The sequence below is a fragment of the Helobdella robusta genome (assembly GCF_000326865.2).
Source record: "Helobdella robusta unplaced genomic scaffold HELROscaffold_14, whole genome shotgun sequence".
In the NCBI taxonomy this organism is placed as follows: domain Eukaryota; kingdom Metazoa; phylum Annelida; class Clitellata; order Rhynchobdellida; family Glossiphoniidae; genus Helobdella; species Helobdella robusta.
In genome coordinates this window covers 2,105,298-2,127,213 of record NW_008703782.1, presented here as the reverse complement: position 1 = coordinate 2,127,213, position 21,916 = coordinate 2,105,298, and the positions used below count along the sequence as shown (strand labels likewise).

At 31.2% G+C, this 21,916-nt stretch overlaps 5 protein-coding genes across 5 annotated transcripts; 2 read left to right on the top strand and 3 right to left on the bottom strand.

The window, feature by feature from the left end:
- Positions 1 to 134: 134 nt before the first annotated feature.
- HELRODRAFT_97843 (hypothetical protein) lies at positions 135 to 8,488 on the top strand (the record flags this gene model as incomplete). Its single annotated transcript, XM_009014732.1, has 21 exons — positions 135 to 259; positions 548 to 611; positions 1,097 to 1,201; positions 1,399 to 1,439; positions 2,131 to 2,182; positions 2,490 to 2,633; positions 2,725 to 2,813; positions 3,069 to 3,157; positions 3,355 to 3,520; positions 3,761 to 3,805; positions 3,976 to 4,062; positions 4,452 to 4,561; positions 4,875 to 4,952; positions 5,226 to 5,297; positions 5,686 to 5,746; positions 6,060 to 6,129; positions 6,349 to 6,453; positions 6,586 to 6,657; positions 6,867 to 6,943; positions 7,491 to 7,589; positions 7,794 to 8,488. Coding segments are annotated over 21 exons (1,868 nt in total), but the record flags the coding sequence as incomplete, so codon positions are not given.
- Positions 8,489 to 9,408: 920 nt separating this feature from the next.
- HELRODRAFT_168879 (hypothetical protein) lies at positions 9,409 to 14,349 on the bottom strand (the record flags this gene model as incomplete). Its single annotated transcript, XM_009014731.1, has 7 exons — positions 9,409 to 9,506; positions 9,970 to 10,056; positions 10,926 to 11,022; positions 11,691 to 12,038; positions 12,519 to 13,831; positions 14,130 to 14,177; positions 14,331 to 14,349. The coding sequence occupies 7 exons, from the start codon at positions 14,347 to 14,349 to the stop codon at positions 9,409 to 9,411; spliced, it is 2,010 nt and encodes a 669-aa protein (XP_009012979.1).
- Positions 14,350 to 16,137: 1,788 nt separating this feature from the next.
- Positions 16,138 to 17,264, top strand: HELRODRAFT_185381 (hypothetical protein). Its single transcript, XM_009014730.1, has 2 exons — positions 16,138 to 16,437; positions 16,631 to 17,264. The coding sequence occupies exons 1-2, from the start codon at positions 16,270 to 16,272 to the stop codon at positions 17,135 to 17,137; spliced, it is 675 nt and encodes a 224-aa protein (XP_009012978.1). The 5' UTR covers positions 16,138 to 16,269; the 3' UTR covers positions 17,138 to 17,264.
- Positions 17,265 to 17,335: 71 nt separating this feature from the next.
- Positions 17,336 to 19,407, bottom strand: HELRODRAFT_74476 (hypothetical protein; the record flags this gene model as incomplete). The annotated part of the gene is made up of 6 exons (XM_009014729.1): positions 17,336 to 17,410; positions 17,721 to 17,856; positions 18,178 to 18,354; positions 18,673 to 18,791; positions 19,087 to 19,145; positions 19,245 to 19,407. Coding segments are annotated over 6 exons (729 nt in total), but the record flags the coding sequence as incomplete, so codon positions are not given.
- A 970-nt stretch (positions 19,408 to 20,377) lies between these two features.
- On the bottom strand, positions 20,378 to 20,722 carry HELRODRAFT_73994 (hypothetical protein; the record flags this gene model as incomplete). The annotated part of the gene is made up of 1 exon (XM_009014728.1): positions 20,378 to 20,722. The coding sequence occupies one exon, from the start codon at positions 20,720 to 20,722 to the stop codon at positions 20,378 to 20,380; it is 345 nt and encodes a 114-aa protein (XP_009012976.1).
- Positions 20,723 to 21,916: the final 1,194 nt, after the last annotated feature.

Here is a 21,916-nt window from a genome sequence, read left to right as displayed (position 1 = left end):
TGTTTACCTTTTACTTAAAACTCTTAATTTTTTTCTCTGAAATAATGAATTAATGAATAACAGTTTTTAATTCAATTTAATAATTGAACAAATTTAAAATTTTTTTTTAGAAATTTATGTTCTCCCCACGAAACAGATGGCAGTGGCAAAAAAAAGTACCACAGTTCTCTTGCAGAGGTTGAGAAGTTTGATGAAGAATGCGTCCATCGTTAATCCAGTCATCAATGGATATATTGTGCCATCTGGTGATGCACATTTGGTAATTAATTAATCAATTCACCAATTAACTAATTAAATTTATTAATTAATTACATCATTAATTTAAATAATTAATCACATATATTTTCACAAAATTTTGTAACATTTTTTTCCTAATGTTACGTTCTCAAGATACAGATAAAGTTATTTATTTATTGTACACATATATGTATATATATACATATACTTATATATATATATGTGTGTATATATATAGTATAAAATATTGTTTTCAATTACCGAAGATTACCAAATTACCAAAAATTTATATTTTTTAAAATTACGAAAGAGTGAATATATAGCCCCATGTGATCGAAGGAGGGAGTTTATTTCTGGATTCACTGGTTCCTTTGGTTTGTTTTTTTTTTTTCAGATTCGTTCTATCTTGTCATTATCATTGTCTTCATGTCTTAACATTATTTTTGGTTTCTAAAAATAAAAAGTCTTCATTTTCGTTGTTTTGACCATGGCTATCATCAACCCTTCATCATCATAGTATTTATCCTTGTTATCATATTTTTTGGTGTTTTGGATACATTTATCTGTCATCTTTATTGTCATCATCGTCGTCATCATCGTCGCCATCACAGTCATAGTTCCAAACATCATCATCGTTGAGATTGTCTTTTAACTTCCGTCACCATTATTATAGATCATCCTTACCATCATAGTCATCTTCACCATCATCATCTTCATGGCAACATCTGTCAAGACATCTTTTTCCCTCTTTCTCACACAAATATGCATAATCATCACTATTGCGATTGTCATCATCGCCATCACTTCAACATCATCATCATCGCATCATCATCATTATCATCGTCATCATCATCATCAGGAATAGCGGTGGTCACCGATAGCAAGGCGGCTCTATGGACTGACAGTCGATATTACCTACAAGCTGAGGAGGAACTGGATGAAAACTGGACACTGATGAAGATGGGTGAGTAATGATGATGGTGATGATAATGAAGCGATAATGATGATGGTGATGATAATGAAGCGATAATGATGATGATGATAAAGATGATGAAAATGATGAAGGGATGATGATAAATAATATAGGTGAGTAATAATGATGATGGGTGGGTAATGATGACGACGATGATGACCATTGAACTGATTGACCAACTAACTCAGGTCTGCCAGACACTCCAACACTTGGAAAATGGCTGCGCGATGTTTGTTTGAATTTTATTTTTATCAAACTTCTCATTTTTCATTTTATCATTTTAGATGGTGTTTAAACTTGCTATCACCATTATCTTCATCATCATCATCATCTTCATCATAATCATCTTTTTTATCATCGTCGTCATCATCGTCGCCTTCTTCTTCTTCTTCTTTTTCTTCATCTTCATCATCTTCTTCTTTTTCTTCATCATTGTCATCATCACCACATTTATCTTTTTTTTACCTATATTATTTTTATTCATATTTTTTGCCGATCAATTCATATTGAGTTGTAGAATTAGCATTTATCACTTTATTTTTCCTATACCGTTTCTATAAATTCCAACCATTTGTAAAGAATCAATCGTTTATTTGTTAAAACTTTTGAATTCTGAAAAATAATTTTAAGTCTTGCCTCACTCTTTGAAATATCATATCATTTCAAACAAAACGTCTCAGTTATCTCTTCCAATTATGTATCTTTAAAAAGACACCTCAAGTCTTTTTCTCCTAATTTCTTTTTGAAAATTTAATCTAGAGATTTTTTTTAATTGAAAATTCCATTTAGAGATTTAATTTTTAATTGAAAATTCCATTCAGAGATTTAAATTTCAATTAAAAATTCCATTTGTTAGAAAATGTATTCTTCAAAGTTTCATCTTCTGAATATTTTTTTTTATTTCTTTTCAAAACTCCCAGGAGCTGCCGAACGACGGTCGTGTGGGTGTTGATCCATTCCTCATGTCACAGAGTTTGTTTTTTTGCGTTTCGTTTCGTTTCGTTTTGCCTCATACATAAACACGCACACAAACACGCATTCAAACACTCATACCAACACACATACAAACACTAACACGCATATACAGACGCACATACAAACGCGTACAAACATGCGTACAAACATATATACAAACACGCATTCAAATAGACATACTAGCACACATACAAACATTAACAAGCACGTACAAACGCACACAAATGTACACACAAACACGCATACAGATACACATACAAACACACACACACACACAACACATACAAACACCAATGAACGACAGACAACTGGCAGGAGCTATCAGATGAATTGGAGTTATTTGGTAAATCCCTGGTCTCCGTGGCCAAAAATCTCATTGATACCATTTGGGACGACCGTCCACCCACACCTACTGATCTAATATTTGTTCATCCCATCCAGTATGCTGGTTTGTTTTCAGATTTGTTTGTTTGCGCTGTTGTTCATTCTCATCATCATCTTCATCCTCATCATCATCTTCATCATCATCATCATTCAAGGTGAACCATGGCACAAGAAGATAGACAACTTGAGAAGCGAAATGGCGAAGAAGAACAGCTCGGTGCATGTTGTTAGTGCACTGGACGAGGTTTTTTTTGGCTTTGTTGTTTTGTTTTACCAGTTTTAATTTAATTTGACTGAAAAAATGTTAATATATGAATAAACTATTTTTTCTACTATTATCCACCTTCTTATTTACATACTTTTATTTACAAACTCAACCAAAAACACTCTTTACTCACAATTACTTAGTGAATTATCACTCATCTATTTAGTTATATATTTACATACTCACTCATTCACTCATTCATTCACTCATTCATTCACTCACTCACTCACTCAGGTGGCCTGGCTGTTCAACCTCAGGGGCTCGGATGTCCAGTTCAACCCCGTCTTCTTCTCCTACGCCATCATCACCATGGATCAGGCCTTGTTAGTTCAGAGAAAATTAACATATCATTAACATAATTATCATATTATTAACATAATTAACATATCGTTAACATAATTAACATATCACATTATCGTTTTGTTGATTGGTCAGCCAGCCTTTCGCATTATTTCATGGGCTGAGTTTAGAGATTGACGGTAATGTTAATGATGATGAGCGATGCCAATTACCTTTGCAGTTTTTTCGTGGACGAGCGTAAACTTACAGATGACGTCAGACAGCACTTGATGACGTCAGCGGGCGATAGTCACGTGGCCAGTGTCGTAATCGAACCTTATGAAAAAGTGTTGGAACGTTTGAAGAAGATTGTGGATGAATCGACCGGTGCTAATGACAAGATATGGGTTGGTTGGTTGGTTGGTTGGTGTGTGTGTGTGTGTGTGTGTGTGTGTGTGTGTGTGTGTGTGTGTGAGCATTAGTTGTGCTTGTGTGTTTGTGTGTATGTTTGTGTGTGTGTGATATGTGTGTGCATTAGTTGTGCGCGTGCGCGTGTGTGTGTGTGTGCTTAGTCTTGTGTGTGTATGTGTATGTGATGTTGTGTGTGTGACGTTTTAGTATTCCAAAATGTTGCAACTCTTCCTCAGATCTCCCTGAACATCAACCACGCAATATTCGGCGTTGTACCTAAGGTACATTTATCTAAATTATATTATCATCACAAATTTAATTAATAATAATAATAATAATAATATTAATAATAATATTAATAATGATTATAATAAATAATTATGATAATGATAATAATGATAATAATAATAACAGTAATTATTATTGTTATAAATAATAATATAATTTCTAGATGAAGCAGCTGAAGTTGTATTCAGCTGTTGAGGTGGCCAAATCAGTTAAGAATGAGGTCGAGGTCCAGGGAATGAAGAACTGCCACGTTGGTTTTTTATTATTACTTTCGATATAATTATAGTTATAATAATTATAATTATTATTATCATTATTATTTCATTGTACAATATAATAAAACCACAAATGCTTATCCTAGATAATGAGCATTTGTGGTTTTTCTGTACAATGAAATTCTATTTTATTTTTATTTCATTTCCCCCCTTTGATTTATTGGCAAATAAAGAGTTTCAATTATTATTATTATGGTTTTTATTATTAAATTATGAAAATATTTATGGTAGTAATAAATTTGAATAAACATTATTTTTTATTGTATGTTTTTACGTTTGAAATAAAAGTCATTCCCAATATTATTATTGTTATTATTATTGTTATTATTATTATTATTATTATTATTATTATTATTATTATTAGATTCGCGATGCGGTAGCCTTATGTGAGTTTTTTACATGGCTAGAAAAGGAGATTGAACATAGGAATGTTACTGAAATCGAAGCTGCCGATTATGCTGAAGCGTGCCGGAAGTTAGTTGGTTGGTTGGTTGATTGGTTATTTAGTTGGTTGGTTGGTTGGTTGGTTATTTGGTTGGTTGATTGGTTGGTTGGTTGATTGATTGATTGATTGATTGATTGATTGATTGATTGATTGATTGATTGATTGATTGATTGATTGATTGATTGATTGATTGATTGATTGATTGATTGATTGATTGATTGATTGATTGATTGATTGATTGATTGATTGATTGATTGATTGATTGATTGATTGATTGAACAAAGATTCCATGCTAATATTGAAACTGCTGATTATCTTGTTTAAATATTGATAATATTTCAGAAAGCAAGCGCTATTTGTGAGTCTCAGTTTTGATACGATATCATCGTCAGGAGAGCATGGAGCCATTGTTCATTACAAGTTTGTGTTTAATTATGTGTGTGTGTGTGTGTTTGTTTGTTTGCTTGTTTGTGTGTGTATGTTTGTTTGAATGTGTGTGTGTATGTTTGCTTATTCGTGTTCGTTTGTTGTTATTACATCATAATTGGCTTGTAATAAATTTATTTAATTTGTTTATGTATTTATTAGTTATTTATTTTTTAAATTATATTTATTAAACTAAATTTATGAATAATTTTTAAAGGTTTTTTTAACGACAAATAATTTTTTGTGATTTTTATTTATTTTTCACAGACCAACACCTGAAACCAACAAAGATATCACTAAGAAAGAGATATACCTCATTGACTCTGGAGCCCAATACAGGTTCTAATTATTACTATTATTGTTGTTGTTGATGATGTTGTTGTTGTTGTTGTCGTTGTTGTTGTTTAAATAGATATATATGGTAATGAGAACAGAAATAATACTCATGTCTTTGTGTCTATAGATATTGTTATTACATCAAAACGGCCTTGATTTTTCGAGATTTTATTTCATAATAGGAATTGAACTGTAGTATCTGAACTATTAGCCTCGATCGTTTTCGTCGTTTTATCATATTCTTAGCTCTTTTTTTACGAGTATTCCCTACGTAAGTTGTGGTGTATGACGTCATGGCTGTTATTACTTCCGGAATTATAAATATAATGGAAAAATTGGTGGACATTTTATGGAATTTCATTATAATTTTGGTCTTTTTTTTCAATGGTAGAGATGGTACGACAGATGTGACTAGAACGGTTCATTTTGGAACTCCAAATGATTATGAAAAGGTTCTTTGCTTGTTTATTCATTTAATATTTAATTTATTGGTTGGTTTATTTATTTTTTAGTTCAAGTGAACACACGTGAAACAACGCATCACACACACACACACACACACACCAGTACAATTTTTACCACTTTTGTTTTTTACAATTATTTAAAAAAATCAATAATAATACAAATCAATCAATCCTCGTTTACAGTTTCCATCCGTTACGGGTCAGACTTAATAATAATACAAATAATAATATACATAATAATATAAATAATAATAATTATAATAATGCAAATAATAATGATGATGATGATAAAACGACCCAGGAATGTTTCACATCAGTCCTGAAAGGCCACATAGCACTGGATAATGCTACATTCCCAAACAGGACAAAAGGTTATTATTTTTATTATTACTATTATTCTTTTTCTCTTTATTATGTTTTTATCGTCATTATTCTTTTTTCAAGTGGATTTGAATTTGCTAACAGTTCATCAGTATATCCCTATTTCAAACCAGCCAAACTTTTCAACCCGGCATTCATTCAATACCCCGCTACTGTTAACCTTTAACCCCAACCTCCAATCATATTTGATCTTGAACTTTTACCCCTAGGCAGCAGCCTAGACAGTATGGCGCGTCAGTACCTGTGGTCCCTTGGTTTGAACTACGGACACGGGACAGGTCATGGCGTTGGTTCATTTCTCAACGTGCATGAAGGTGGCAGTTTGTATGTGTGTGTTTGTATTCTTGCGTAATGATAATTATAGTAATAATAATAATAATAATAATTAATAATAATAATTAATTAATTAATAATAATAATGATGATAGTTAATGATGATAATTAAGGACCTTGTGGAATTCGTGTTGATACGCGTGCAGATGAGATTGCCCTGAAGAAAGGAATGGTACTCAGTGATGGTCGGTGTTGTATTTTTGAATATTTATGCTGGTGTTTGTTTGTTTTGTATATTGTTATTTGTATTTGTACGTTTGTATTGTACGATTTGTATGTTGGTATTTGTATGTTTGCATTGTTGGGGCCGTATGTTGGACTTAGTGACTCCGTATGCCTGTATTGTATTTAATAATGTACGTAATCGAATTAAAAACAAACCACGCAACTACAGAACCAGGTTACTATGAAGATGGCAAATTTGGTGTCAGGATTGAAAACCTATTTGTAGTTGTCGACAAACAAACTAAAGTGAGTAGTTAGTTAGTTAGTTTAGTTGTAGAAGACAAGTAGTTTGTTGGTGTGTATGTTTTTCAAAACCTCGATGTTTTCTATAGCGAGTAGTTAGCTAGTAACTAACTAGCTAGCTAGCTAGTTGGCATGTATGTTTTTGTATGTATGTATGTATGTATGTATGTATGTATGTATGTTCAAAAACATGGCAACTTTGGTATTTTCTATTCCCATGTTGTACTTTTCAGAATAAGTAAGTTGTTTTTTTTTGTTGAATGGACGAGTGTCCAGATCCAGAAGGTTTAAAATAAAATTTATGTGAGACTGAAGTGGTTTTTTTTTTTCCAGGCCAGTTGTCGTTATTGGTGGTTGGGAGATGATAAACTATATTTTTGTTTTGCTGATGTGTTTAAAACTTTATTCCTCAGTTCATTCATTAATTTATTCATCCATCCATCCATCTATCCATTCATTCATTCATTCATCTATCAATACGTATTTTCAACTGACCAATCACCAACCCGACCAATCACCAACCGACCAACCAACAACCGACCAATCACAGTACAACTATTTAAAAACTGGCTACCTCGGATTCGAACACGTGACTCTGGTGCCCATTCAGAGGAAGATGATCAACAAAGATATGCTGACAGCTGATGAGGTTTTTATCAGTTTCATCGTAATCAGTAATCATTGCTATAATAATTACTAATTTATCATCGTCATCGTAATTATTTTTACTAATTATTTAAATATTATCACTATAATTTTTATCATCGTAATTATTACTATAATTATTTTCACCGTCGTTATGATCGTTTTCTAATGAAAACTTTCCGATGAAATAATTTTCCACCCCACCCAGGTAAAGTGGTTGAATGACTACCACAAGAAATGTCGCGACATAGTCGGTAGTGAGGCTAAGAGGCAAGGAAAAAATGACGTTTACGACTGGATTGTGAAGGAGACAGAGGCTCTGTAATGTGTGGCTTTGGTGGCTGCTACTACCGCTACTGCTGCTGTGGATGATAGTATTGATGATAATGATAATTTTGTTAATGTTGCTTTAAGTTTTGTTGTTGTTGGCTTGGGAATATGTATTTTGTATCATCGCGGATGTTTAATGATGTTATTTAGATTGGAATATTTGACAAATGATTATGTCTAACCGATGAATTTATTATTTTCTGTGATTTTTATGATGAAACATCTATTCATGTCAGCGTGTCAAAGATGACGATGACAACCTGACAAGTGTTGTCCTAGGTTTGATCATTTGGTGTCATTTAAAGTGAGAGCAAACTCATTTACACAGCGTGTATGTTGTAATACTTTTAAAGTTGACATTGCGGAAACATATTTTCCATTAATGCTTATTCACAATTGTATCAAAAAGCTTCACAGCTTGTTATTCAAGTCTTGCTGTAATTCGATTATGATACTCGAAACTTTACGACTGGCCGTAATCGCTGACGATGATGTGGTGGTTAGGAAAGCTGGTTTATTTATTTATTGATGATGAAATGAAATTATTAAATTATTTTTAATCAAATTAAAAAACCTTTTGTTGAAAAATTCTGTAACGAAAAACGGACGCGCCAATTTGCATAGTTTTAAGGAAAGTCTTAAAAAAGTGGCAAGTTGCAAATTTAAATCTATTTCACCGGCAATTAAATTTTAGCGAACGATTTATTAATCAACTTAAATTGCCACAAATCATAGTTGAGACCATTCAAAGAAAAAAGACAAACAAAAAACAATGCGACAAATGTATGTAAGTAAAAACAAAACCACACCACACACACACACATTTAGACACACACACGCCAAACATACACACAATACACACAAACAGTAGACAAACTATCAAAAAACAAGTTATATATATATATATATATGTATATATATATATATATATGTATATATGAACACCCTTCAACTAAATTACCCAATAACACGTATTTGTAAAAGTCTTAACAGAAATAAAGCCCGTAAAAGCACGCAGAATCATTGAATGGCTGGAATAAAATCTTTGTATAGCTAGTTAGTTGAATCAATTAGAAGCTTTTCGAATCAAATGTATGTAGTTGTTTGAAATAAGAATTTTTGTCAGAAATACAGACAGACAGAGAGACAGACAGACAGTGTAGATTTGTATTGAAATGTATGAAGAAGTTAGGCAAGCGTCATACATAATTATCAAAATTTAAAAAAATACTTCCTTACATCATAAAAGGTTTAGCTAAATGTCAAAGAAACAAAAACGCGTCGTCGTCTTCATCAACATCATTCCTTTTTCCATCACGATATTTCCCATCATCTCATCACCATCATCATCTTTATTTCCATCTTCTTTATCATCATCACCATCATCGTCACCATCCTCATCATCTTCTTCATCATCACCATCATCATCTTCTTCATCACCATTATCATTTTAACACTCGTCACCATCATCACCACCACCGTCACCACCATCATTATCTATTCTTCGTGGCCTCTCTTAGAAGTTCTTCAAAGCTCTTTTCCGACTTGAGAACTCCGGGCACGAACTCCTCCTTCACTTGCATGTTTCCATCTGTCCATCAGTCAATCATATTTATAATTATTAATTAATTAATATTATACTATTATTTTTAATAACAATAAGATCTAATAACATCTTACATATTATTTTATAGCAAGATCCAACAACTGAAAAAGTACTTGGAAAAATACAATAAAAAAAAACACATTTTTCATACAAAATGTATAAAAATGTACATACAAACATAATAAATACAGAATAAGTAGCTATAAAATAGCACGTCGAATTGATGTATTCTTGAGTCTAAGTGACCGGCTTCGAATGCGAGCGGATCCCAACTACCATATACAAAGTGCATAGAGGGATTGAATTTCACATTTGTAATTCATACCTCTAACTAAATAAAATCCATTATAAACAAATAAATTAAGATAATTGCCAATAAATTTCGTAATTAATTAATTAGTTAAGTTAATTATTAATTTATTCAAATTAATAAATGTAATTAAATGACCTAAATCCGTATAATCCTGCCTACAAAACTTCCTCCTTCCTCCAAGGCATATATCCAGGCGTTCACATCCAGGTAACTTGTGGCCATCTGGTGGAGGAAAATATTTTATTATTTTTATTATTATTAATTATTATAAAGTAACAATAATAACAATAATAATAATAATAATAATAACAAGACGTTACCATTAACAAAGAAATAAACAAACTGATTGTAACAGATGACTCAAAAAAACTAAAGGCAGCTAGAAGAATAACAATGAAAACAGCATCACAAGAAGGAATATGATATCAACAACAACAACGAAAACAGCAGCAGCAACAACAACAACGACAACAACAATAACAACAAAATCAACGATAAGAATGGAGATGAACTCTCACTTTCAATAGCTTTAAAGGCACCTTCTACATTTCTAAATGTTACAAAGCCGTAATTGTCGCTATGTGGGGTGCAGAAATTAAGATATCATGAAAAAATATTTTACATTATTTATTCAATTTAAAATTCCACAGTGATTATTTGTTCGAGTAATTTATTAATGTCACTGCTAACGCGCGCGCACACACACAAATAAACACACACACAGAAATAAACACACACACACACAAGCATAAGAAATACTCATAGCGCGCATCATTTAATTACATTAACATCTGCAACCGATATTGATACCAAAGATCATAAACAAAAGAGCCCAAGAAATAAAAAAAAGTTTCATTATGTATCATCATCATCATTTGTCAGTTACATCACTCATAAATGTTTGTATAAACATGTACATAGAATTTAGTTTATAGAATTAAGCCACCAACCAGCAAACCAACCAACCAGCCAGCCAGCCAACTGACCAACCAACCAACCACCCAACCAACCAACCAAACAGCCAACCAACCAACCAACCAATAAACCAGCCAACCAACCAACCAACCCGATATCTCTAAAGTGTACAGAACATTCAACGATAGGCCCATACTCCTCAAACATTTTCTTCAACTTATCAGTACTCCAGCTTCGTGGTATCCTGCCTATATGCACTATCTTTCTATCCATCTACCATGAAAAAAAATAATATAATATAATATTAATATAGCATAATATAATAAAATATAGTATAATATGAATATATATAGTAAAGTTATGTTTAACAATAAAGTATAGAGAATATGTTTGTTCGAGTGTGTGTATGAGTGAGTGTGTGTGACGATGGGCAAGTGTGTGCGTGTGTGCGTGCGAGTGTGTGTGCGTGTATGTGTGTGTGCGTGAGTGAGTGTGTGTTCATACTTTATTTTCTTCAAGTCCAAATTCGTTTCGACATTCAATCGTTGCGGATCTAAATGGAAACGAATACAAGTTAAGTAAGATAGCAATTGTATAATAAAACTTGAAAATATTAACAAATCAAATAATAATAATAATAAGAAGAAGAAGAAGAAAAAGAAGAAGAAAAAGATATCAGTGAAAAAAACCAAGTGTATGTTTTTTGACCTTTTAGACTTTGACTCAAATCTGGACTCAGGACCTTCGTTGTCCAAAAAACAGACCCCTTCATTATTATTATTATGATTATTATTGTTATGATTATTATTGTTGTTGTTGTTATAAATTACATTAGATGCGAGCATGCTTTTAGAGTTGCTTATGTTGTGAGTGTTGTCGACTTTATCACGCATACTATGGGTTGAGATGTCGTTGAAAAGATGATCGTTATCAATACTGACTTTGTTGTTGTTGTTGTTATTATTATTATTACTAGACTCGTCACAGTCATTGCAGGTGATATCGTTATAACTATTGTTGTTGTTGTCGTTGTTGTATGAGTCATAATCAGGACCTGAGGTGAATGTGAAGTCATGGTTGCCATAACTGTTGCTATAAATGCATCTATTGTTGTTGATGTAATTGTTGTTGTTGTTGATGTAATTGTTGTTGTTGTTGATGTAATTGTTGTTGTTGTTGATGATGTAATTGTTGTTGTTGTTGTTGATGTAATTGTTGTTATTGTTGACGCTGAGGTCATTCACGTCGTATTTCGTGCTGTTTGTGAAGCAACTGTGGTAGGCAGGTATCTAGGGAGGTTACAAATTTATATGCGTTCTTAGATTTTATTATTTTCGTCATAATTATCATCGTCATCATCTTCTTCTTCTTCATCATCATCATCATCATCATATTTTTCTTCTTCATCATCGTCGTCACCGTTATCGTATCATCATCATCATCAACACTATCATTATCAACACTATATGTACTTTCTAGAAAGAACAATCTATTGGGTACAGATTTCAAAAAAGTTTCATCCAAGAAGTCAATTCATATGCAAAGCAAAAATTTCAAGCTGGAAAAACTTTTGGTCAAATGAAAATTCTAATAACAATCAATCAATAAATCAATCAATCAATCAATCAACCAATCAATCGATCAAATATTCTTCCAATCAATCAATCAATCAATCCATAACAAGAATAAAATTAATTTTAATAAAAAAATTCTCTTATGAATAGACAATCCTTGAAAAAGTGCCCAATCAACAATGTACCCCAGTCAACCTTATCTAACAGGATGTTATCATCGACACACATTAAACTGCTCCCATCATCATCTTCCGGAAAATCCAGGTCGGAGATGTTGATCCTGATGTTCCTGACGATCCCTCTGGTAGGTCTTGACAGTGCGGTGTAGTAGGTTGGTATCTTATCGATGTATTTTTGGGAGCCATCTTCAGCGTCGTCTTCGAATATATTGTTGTAGTAGTAGTTTTGATGTATGTTGACGTTTACTGGCTCTTGTTCAGATTTCTTCTGGTAGTTTTGTCGTCTGGTGACGTTGTTGTTGTTGCTGCTATTGCTGCTGCTGCACTTGCGTCGTAAGGTGTTGTACTGCTGCCGCCTGATTGAGCTTTTATCTGTGAAGTTGTTGTGGTTGTTGACGGTAGGCTTGGTGGCGTCATCATTGTTGTTGTTGTTGTGGTTGTTGTTGATGTTGTTGTTGTCGATAATGGCGTCATTATTGTTGTTCAGACAGCAGCTACGACCTCGGCCTTGAAATCTTCCACCCTTCTTCAGACGAATGGCCGATTCAATTCCACGTCCGAAGTTGCAGGACTGCGGTGAAAGTGGCGCCATCGTCTGCATTTGTGGTTGTGATGGTGCTAGATGTTGTTCTTGCGTTGGATCTTGTTGTAGTTTCATCACATCTTGTTGAGATCGTTGGTTTTGTTGCAGTTGTTGTTGATGTCGAGCGTGACAAGGCAACAAATCATCATCATCGTCTTCATCACTATTCATGAAACTTCCTTCGAAATGTCGATGCCGTGAGTTAGAATGATGTCGACTGTTTATGTCAGCAGCTTCTGTGATGTCAGTCACATCACAAGCGATCACAACCCTCTCATTATTGATATGATTATCAGCGTTGATGTCATCTACATGGGATGAATTCTTGCAATTCAAAAGATAAATTTCATCGAATGAGTCATTTAAACAACTTTGATCATCATTAACAGTGTTTTCTGGTTGTAAACTTGCATCCAGTCTAGAAAAATCACCGCCAGTTTCAGTCTCAAAATCATAAATAACACACTCATCTACACAGACATCATCATAAGCAAGATCATGTTGAAATATGGCGACCTCATCATTGTAATTAGCTACTACATTAAAATTGGAAGTAGTATCAAATGATGTGATGCTATGTAACAAACTGTCGTTTGGTGGTGATGCGATGTTAATGTCAGCAGGTAGTGCGACAGCATCAGCTATTGATGTGATGTTGTTGTCATTGCTTGATGTGATGTCGATGTTTTTGTTGTCAATGAAAACATGACTTGATGAACTGTTCACTGATTCAATTAGAGGTCCAACTGTAACAACGTGTTTCACATTCATTTAAACAACAACAAAAGATAAGCAATGTAAATAAATGTAGTTGACTTGCTGGCTAAAGTGGTAGAGATGCCACATCTCAGAATACTGTCCTAACTAACAATTAAGACTGGTTCAAATGCATAAAGAATCTTGTGTATTGTATGTAGTTTTGTACACATACATACACAGATGTGTGAATTATTTGATATCTAATTTTGACTTTTCGAGTTATAAAAAAAAGTTGAAAATAAATAAATAAAAAAAACTTCATATAATGGAGAAAAAAGTATAAACCTTGCTCAAACATGGACAGCAAGTTTCCTAAATCACTGGCCACAATAACTGCATTTGAGAATAGTTTTGTATATTTAAATTATTAAAAATTAAATAGATATTTATTTAAAACAATAAATTGATGATGTTGAAAGAAATTGACTTTCAATTTTTTTTAATATTCAATGAAATAGTTTAAATAATTTATCAGACAAATTTAACCTTTATCAGAGCAATCCATTATTATATAGAATGTATGATGTTATAGCCACTTGTAAATGTCTGGCTATGATGAAACATTTTGTTCATACATTTCTTCCAAGTGTTAAACTCTTAAAATTTGCAAAACCGTTTAAATTTAATTATTTAAATAATAAATAAATGAATTAATTAATTAAATTCTAAACTAATCAATAGCTGAATTGTAAACAAATCACTTAAATTAATTACTGATTAGATAACAACATCACTGAACAGTAACTTAACTACAAAATAAGTGAAATTGTATACCATTGTTCAGCTCTAGACAGTTTTAAATGGAATCCATTGTTACATATTTAAACACACCTCACATACAATGCTTTGAACATATATCTAAAAACTTTACAAACACACACACACACACACACACACACACTCACACACATATATATATTTATTTATATATATATATTTATATATAAACTTACACACACACACCACACACACATACATCTTGTATATAATGCTATTTATCAGTTCTTTAATTATAATAATTAGATTATCACACAAACAAAACTTTGGACTTTAGTATGTGTAACTAATTGTAACTGTGACTGTTGTCTGTAGTGTAACTTACTTATTTACAATTTCCCAACTTTAAGCGTGTAAGCTCTTTAATGTTCATCATTTTGCATCTCAAATAGAGTACTATAACAACATTAATAATAACTAAAGTTATAATGATAACAATATAACATAATAACGATATATATTTTTATGTATATAGATTTTAAGCTATACACTATATAATGCAATGTATATCTTAATATATAATATACACTATAGTATTATTAATAAATTATATATATATATATATGTATATATATATATATATATATATATACCTGATACATGCCTATAAATATTTTAAAGTTCATTCACCATGGAATAAACTGAATACACAACACAGAGCATTTTTAATATTAGATATTAGTTAATTATACTATTGACAATTAGTTTAACAACTATTATTAAATAAAACATACACATAGAATTAAAAATTAAATATTTGAATGATGACATGACAGAGAAAAACGACTTGTTTTAAACTTGAATTAGTTTTCATTTTGATCATTATTATTAAATAATAAATATTAATTATTAAGACAGTGTATTCTATTAGTATTTTTTGGTTCAGAAATTAACATTAATTAGGACTTTATTATTATATCTCATATTGTTGTTTCATTTGTCACTAACTAAACTGGTTAGTCACTAAGCAACTTAAAAAACATTGTGAACAGGCCATGTTGGTCCAAGTTCAAATTAGCTTAATTTTAATTGCCTTAATTTTTTCTTTTCAAAAAGAAATTTTGCTATTTTAATTTTAGTCTAGTCAGCATAGTATGTTTTTTTTACTAGCTTCAATCAGCAAATGACTTGCGTTAAAGAAGTAAAAAATTAATAAAATTGAATAAATTGAACAGCATTAAGCTAGATATTCTTAAGAAATACAAACCTGTGAGAAAAAACTTCACACAAATTTTTCGTAGCTTGCAGACGTAAGTTACGACACTCGCTAAAAATTGCATCAACACTTTTTCAAATTTAAAAGTTAATTCGAAACTAAATATTTTTTTGCTAGAAGTTTACCCGGAGTTTAGTGTTTTTATTTTGTAAAAAATTTATTTAATTAAAATACAAATATTAATAAATTAAAGTGATTTTACAACAAAAAATATTTCCTAAGCTTGGTTGTTTTATTTTATCTAAGTTTGAATGATATATTTCAATTCCTCTTGTAAAAATTTTTTGTAGTAACCTCTTAACCATCGTATCCCATGTTTCTTAAAAGTTAATGTAAAATATCGTGTTCAACTTTTGAATTTTAAATAATTCTAAACTAAAGGCTAAAATAAACTAAATTCTCCTGATTTTTTTTATAGTTTTTACAAGTAAAATGTCTGATTCTAATTTATTATGGTGTGACCTCGCAAATTTCTACGAGAACGGCAAAAAGTACTGGGACTCGGTTCCTGCCACAGTTGACGGCATGCTTGGCGGGTTGAGCCATGTGTCTAGTGTCGATATTGGCGAGTCCATCAAGTTCCTCAAACAGTTCATCCAGGTCCACTCCACATTTTCGCAACATTTTCCCCATTAATTTTATTTTAATTCAATCACAATTTTATGCTTTCACCTGCCTAACTAATCTAACTAAATGTAATGTTTTGTTTTAACAATTAAATTGTTTAAAACTTTTCTTAATTTAATTAAATGTTTTTAAATTCACAAATGAAATTGTTAAACATTTATTGCAGTCACCAGTTTCCAAAACAAACACAAATTATGCCCTAGACTGTGGTGCTGGGATAGGCAGAGTAACAAAACGACTCCTCCTACCTCTCTTCAAGCAAGTTGACATGTTAGAACTTTGTCAGCACTTCTTGGACCAGGCCCCAGAATACATAGGTGATGAAATGAGTCGTGTTCCTAATTGCATTTGCAGTGGTCTGCAAGATTTTCAACCTGAACCCTACAAATATGATGTTATCTGGTGCCAGTGGGTACTTGGCCATCTAACAGATGATGACCTGGTATCATTTTTTCAAAAATGCAGATTAGCCCTTACAGCTGATGGCTTAATAATTTTCAAAGAGAATGTAAGCATGAATGCAGAGTTTGATAAACTGGACAGCAGTTACGTCAGAACAAGAGAAAATTATTTGGGCCTAGTTGAACAGGCTGGCTTGTCAGTTATCAAAGAAACCAAACAAAAATGTTTCCCTTGTGATTTGTTTGAAGTTAGAATGTTTGCAATAAAATAATTTATTATCGTTTTTATTTATTTTTTTACGAAAAACAGACAGTTTTTCAGCAATTATACCAACCACATACTCGTTTCTTTTTTAAAAGCACTTCTCATGTTAAATAGAAAATACACATATACAAAAATTGGTGTTCAGTCAATAGTTCTGTCAGAATGTGAGTAAAGTTCACACAGCTATACACATACATGAACATGATTATTGGTAGATGATTTGATCAAAATGACTGCCAAACAACAGACTCCACGATGGAGGCATCTTCATGTTTTCTGGCTGTGAATTTGATGTGTACATATGAGTTGTATTATGTGTTGTGTGTGTTTGAACCAAGATATTTGGTGTTTCTGTTTGTTGTGACGGCATATCATTTTTTTGGTAAGTTTTATTGTGGTTGGTCATCCAAAAGGGTGAAAATTATTAAATCAAAAACAACTTGTTGGTCAGATTTAAATATCTGTCAAATTTTATTGAGTGCATACATGGTAGACAAAAAATCTTACAGGTAGAGCATTGCTAGCAGCTTGTTAGCAAACAAGAAAATTAATATAAAAAATATAAATCATATATAAAGGTAGTAGTTCACAACTTGAAAATAGCAACTTACATCGATCCAATTGAAATATGTATTGGTGAGATTGAAAAGCTCAACAGCATCTGGTATGTTGTCTGCCTCATAGCTGAATCTCAACAACACAACTGATTCAATGTTCTCATTGTTACTGTGTGTGTGTGTAAGTGAGCTTGTGTGCATAGGAATTTAATGCTTTTCTGTGAGTTTGTGAATTAATAAATGTTTTGAATGTATTGCTGAAATAAATGTAATGTAAGCTGCCATCTGTAAGAAAATTTAAGTGGAAGCCAAATGTCAAGTAAATTTATGTACAACTTGAAGTTTGAAAGCCAAGTAGATGTGTAAAATGTTAACTGGATATAAGGTTTGAAAAGCATTAAAAATATTGAAAATAGTCAGTAGGCAATGGAACACATTCTACTATTAAATGTTGAAGTATAACAGTTAATTGTAACAAACGTCATCTTACAATTTATAAAGAAGCTTCTTGGTGATCCCACTGCCAGGAATGTATGGTTGATTGACTGCAGCACCATCTGCAACTGCAACGATGTCTTGTCGAGTCTCTAAACATGGAAAAATTTCTGCTAGTCGTTCCATGTTCAAATGCGTGTTGTTGTTAGTTGACATGAATCTACACTGGGGTCTGTGGTTTGAAAAAATCATTTGGTATTAGTCTCAAGACTTACATTTCCCACATTTGTCAAAAACAAGATTTTTATTTGATTCTAAAAAATTATTTTATACAATTAACACATTTCAATATGATTTTAATTTTTTTTTAAAATATTTACAAATAAAAAAAGCTACTTATAAAAAGCTACTTCAAAGTATCATTCATACCATCAAACTTTTCTTACATATTTAAATTTCATCAACAAATTTTGCATATTTAAAACTCGCCATCAAAAACTAAGAAAAAATTATCCAACATTTAAATATTTTTCACAGGAAACTCACGGACCCATATAGCTGAGAATCAATTCTTTCACAGGCCAAAACACTCGTGTACACAATGACATGTGGGAATTTCATATCTTTGATCCATTTTGTTAACTCATCTATAAATCTTTGCTGTCTTCTCTGTAAAATTTTTCTTTGTAACTTATCCATTTTAATTTATAATTTATTTTGTTTTATTTAGATTATATTTATTTTATTTTATTTAGATTTGCAGATTATATTTCCAACAAAATTAATTCAATGCGACCAGTTTAAAAGAAATGAATGTGAAAGTGAATGATTAACTTATTCTGTTACATTTCAGATTGATTTCAACAAAGAATTTCTAAAAAAAATTAAAATTAATTTTAATAAATAAATTAAAAAACAAATAAAAATAAACAATTAAAATAAATTACAAAAAAATTTACCATACTTTTATAATAGGAGATCGTTGCTGTAATATAACCAATTTGTGCTTCTCACATTCATGAACTGAAAAATTAAAAAATCAATAATTTAATAAGTATTAAATTAATTAATTAATTATATTAATATTAATTAATAAATAAAAAATAACTATCTATAGCCAACCATCTAACGAAGTAGTTAATAAGTTGGAATTCAAGTCGAACGCATCCCTACCAACCACAGGAACAACACAATCAGACGACAAGTGGCCAACTAATGGAGCTTGTAACGATGAAATCAATAAGTCAATTGTTAACTGGCCGACATTGCCTATTGAAACTGTAGGCTATTTGAGTTAATTTTAAATTAATTTGGTTCTTTGGTTTTTAATAACACAATATTTTATTAAACAAAAAAATTATTGCAATTAGAACTTAGCATTTATAAAAATTTAGGCATAATCCTAGAACAGTGCCTGCAATTGAATTGAAGACAAAACAACTTATTAACACATAAATAAGTCATTGGAATTTGTATAAAAAATATGATAGAGTTGAGTTTAAGGGTTTTTTTTTATTAAAATTTAATATCAATTTATATATTAAAGTATTTTCAACTTCTTAATCATGTGCACTCACTTGCCAAAATTTAATAATTTGTTTATTAATATTTTATTTGCTTTGCTATCTGTTATTATTACTATTTTCATTTTAAGTTTTTTTTACTAACCATGACAAATGCATAATCACACCAATCTCTTGTCTTTTCGTTTTCCTTTAAAACAAACTTCATCGTAATTATAATAAATTGCAAAAAAGTATAATCAAATTTTTTAAAAATGAAAAGACTATTTAATTATTAATTAAACTAACTATTAAAATTATTAAAACAAGATATGATACTGCAGAAAAAACTTAAGCTTTTATTTGGTATAAAAGTAAACTGAAGCTTTAGGAAAAGTTTAATAAAACCATTGAATCGAAAGCCCGGAGTTTAGAAAAACGCTACAGTATCGAATCTTGTCAACTACCTAACATTTATTCTACATATGTAGTGTCTTCTACAATGTTTCTACAGATGATTTTCATTCTTCAACTAAATAAATAAAATTACATTTAAATCTTAACAAAGAAACGCGTACGACTTCATATTTTTGAACATTTAAACGTGATAACGAAAACGTATGAGTCTGTAAATTTCAAAACGATTATACATGTAAATGTATTAAATGATACAATAAACAACTTGATCAACCAGTCACCCTCAGTTAAATTGTTAATTTTATTCAAAAACCAAAACAAGTAGTACAAAAAAAATTACGAATCTTCTCGTTCAACTCGCTTGCAATTTAAACACGTATAAAAGACAGATTGTCCTTCATCTGCAGACCTCATCTGTCTCGTGAAATAGGCCGCTAGCCTATATCTGCAGAATGAACATTGACGTTCAATTGTTGGACCCAGTACTCTGTTGTACTCCTCATTGTCGTTTTTTTTGTTAGTGATCTGTTGAGTGTTGTAAAGGAGTTCGTATGTCGTCTCCTGGCAGCTTGCTTCAATAGGCTCTGTGTGGCCACATTTGCTGTTATAGCATAAGGCAAAACTCTTGTTTGACTCTTCTGGAGTCTGCATTATGGTTCCACATTTCTTGCAGAAGTGCATTTTCAGCGGATGAACGCGTAACGAATGTGTAACACGTGGTCTTCTACTAAACTGTTCAATGGTGTTTGTTTCAATCTACTTTATTACAAAATATAGTAATATTATATATATATATATATATACATATATATATATTGCATATATATGCATATATCTATCTATATCAAATATATTAATGCTACATTTTTGTAACTTTGAAACACAGTTGAAATTACCTAATAAATTTTATGCATGCAACGAGAATATTGCAAATGAATAGAATCACTTAAACTTATACACCCCAGCTGTTGAGTCATCAGCAAGCTAACTGAACGGACCAATGACTAAGCTTACCGATGATATAACAGCTATGTTTTACATATTCATGAGCTGCCCAGCAACTTTTTTGAATATTTATTGACACTTAGAGCTGTATCAAAACTTGTAATTGGTGTGTTTTTTAATATTTTAAAAGAAAATACTTTTCATTGCAAATCTATTTTTAACCAACCTGCCCTGGTTTGTTGTATATTCCAATATTTCTGTGGAAAAATAAAACCTAAATTAAACAAAGACAGTGGATCTAATAAATGTTTCATGTTACCAAAGATATTGTACCATGATTGTGACATTCTTTTTTTTCTGAATGTGAAATCGAATGCCTTTCATTTAACGTTGAATGATTGATTGCAGTGATTACATCTTATGTTTCATTTATTAACATTATATAATATAACACTATCTATGAGCGGCTAGATGGTCAAGGCACCTGGTTTTGCTGTTGGAGTGGCCGGTTTAAAATGCAAATAAAACTCGCTTACCACATCCAATGTTTCTCGTTGCTACGAAAAGAAATTTAAACAAATTATTAATACTATTATCTTTAATATTTTATTACCATAATTATTATTCTTTATGTTTTTCAAGAAAAAAAAGAAAGTCGATCTTACTTATTCATTGAGAGCACCTGTTATGGCATACGTAGCAACCACCTTAGCAACAAAACTCAATGTTTTTAAATAGTTAATTAAACGCAATATTTTAGAAGTCGTTAACTTTTAATAAATAAAATGTTCTTTTATATGTCGGATTTACCAATTATCTGTGATAAAAACAATGATTTGATCATGTTTTTTGTGTGTTAAAATGCTATGCATACATACATTGAGACATTGTTGTCTTAACCGAAAAATATATATATCTCGTGCTTATTAA

Coding starts and splice junctions, on each gene's coding strand:
- HELRODRAFT_185381 (XM_009014730.1), top strand. CDS start 16,270: ATGTCTGATTCTAATTTATTATGGTGTGACCTCGCAAATTTCTACGAG. Junction 16,438..16,630: donor TCCTCAAACAGTTCATCCAG/GTCCACTCCACA, acceptor CATTTATTGCAG/TCACCAGTTTCCAAAACAAA.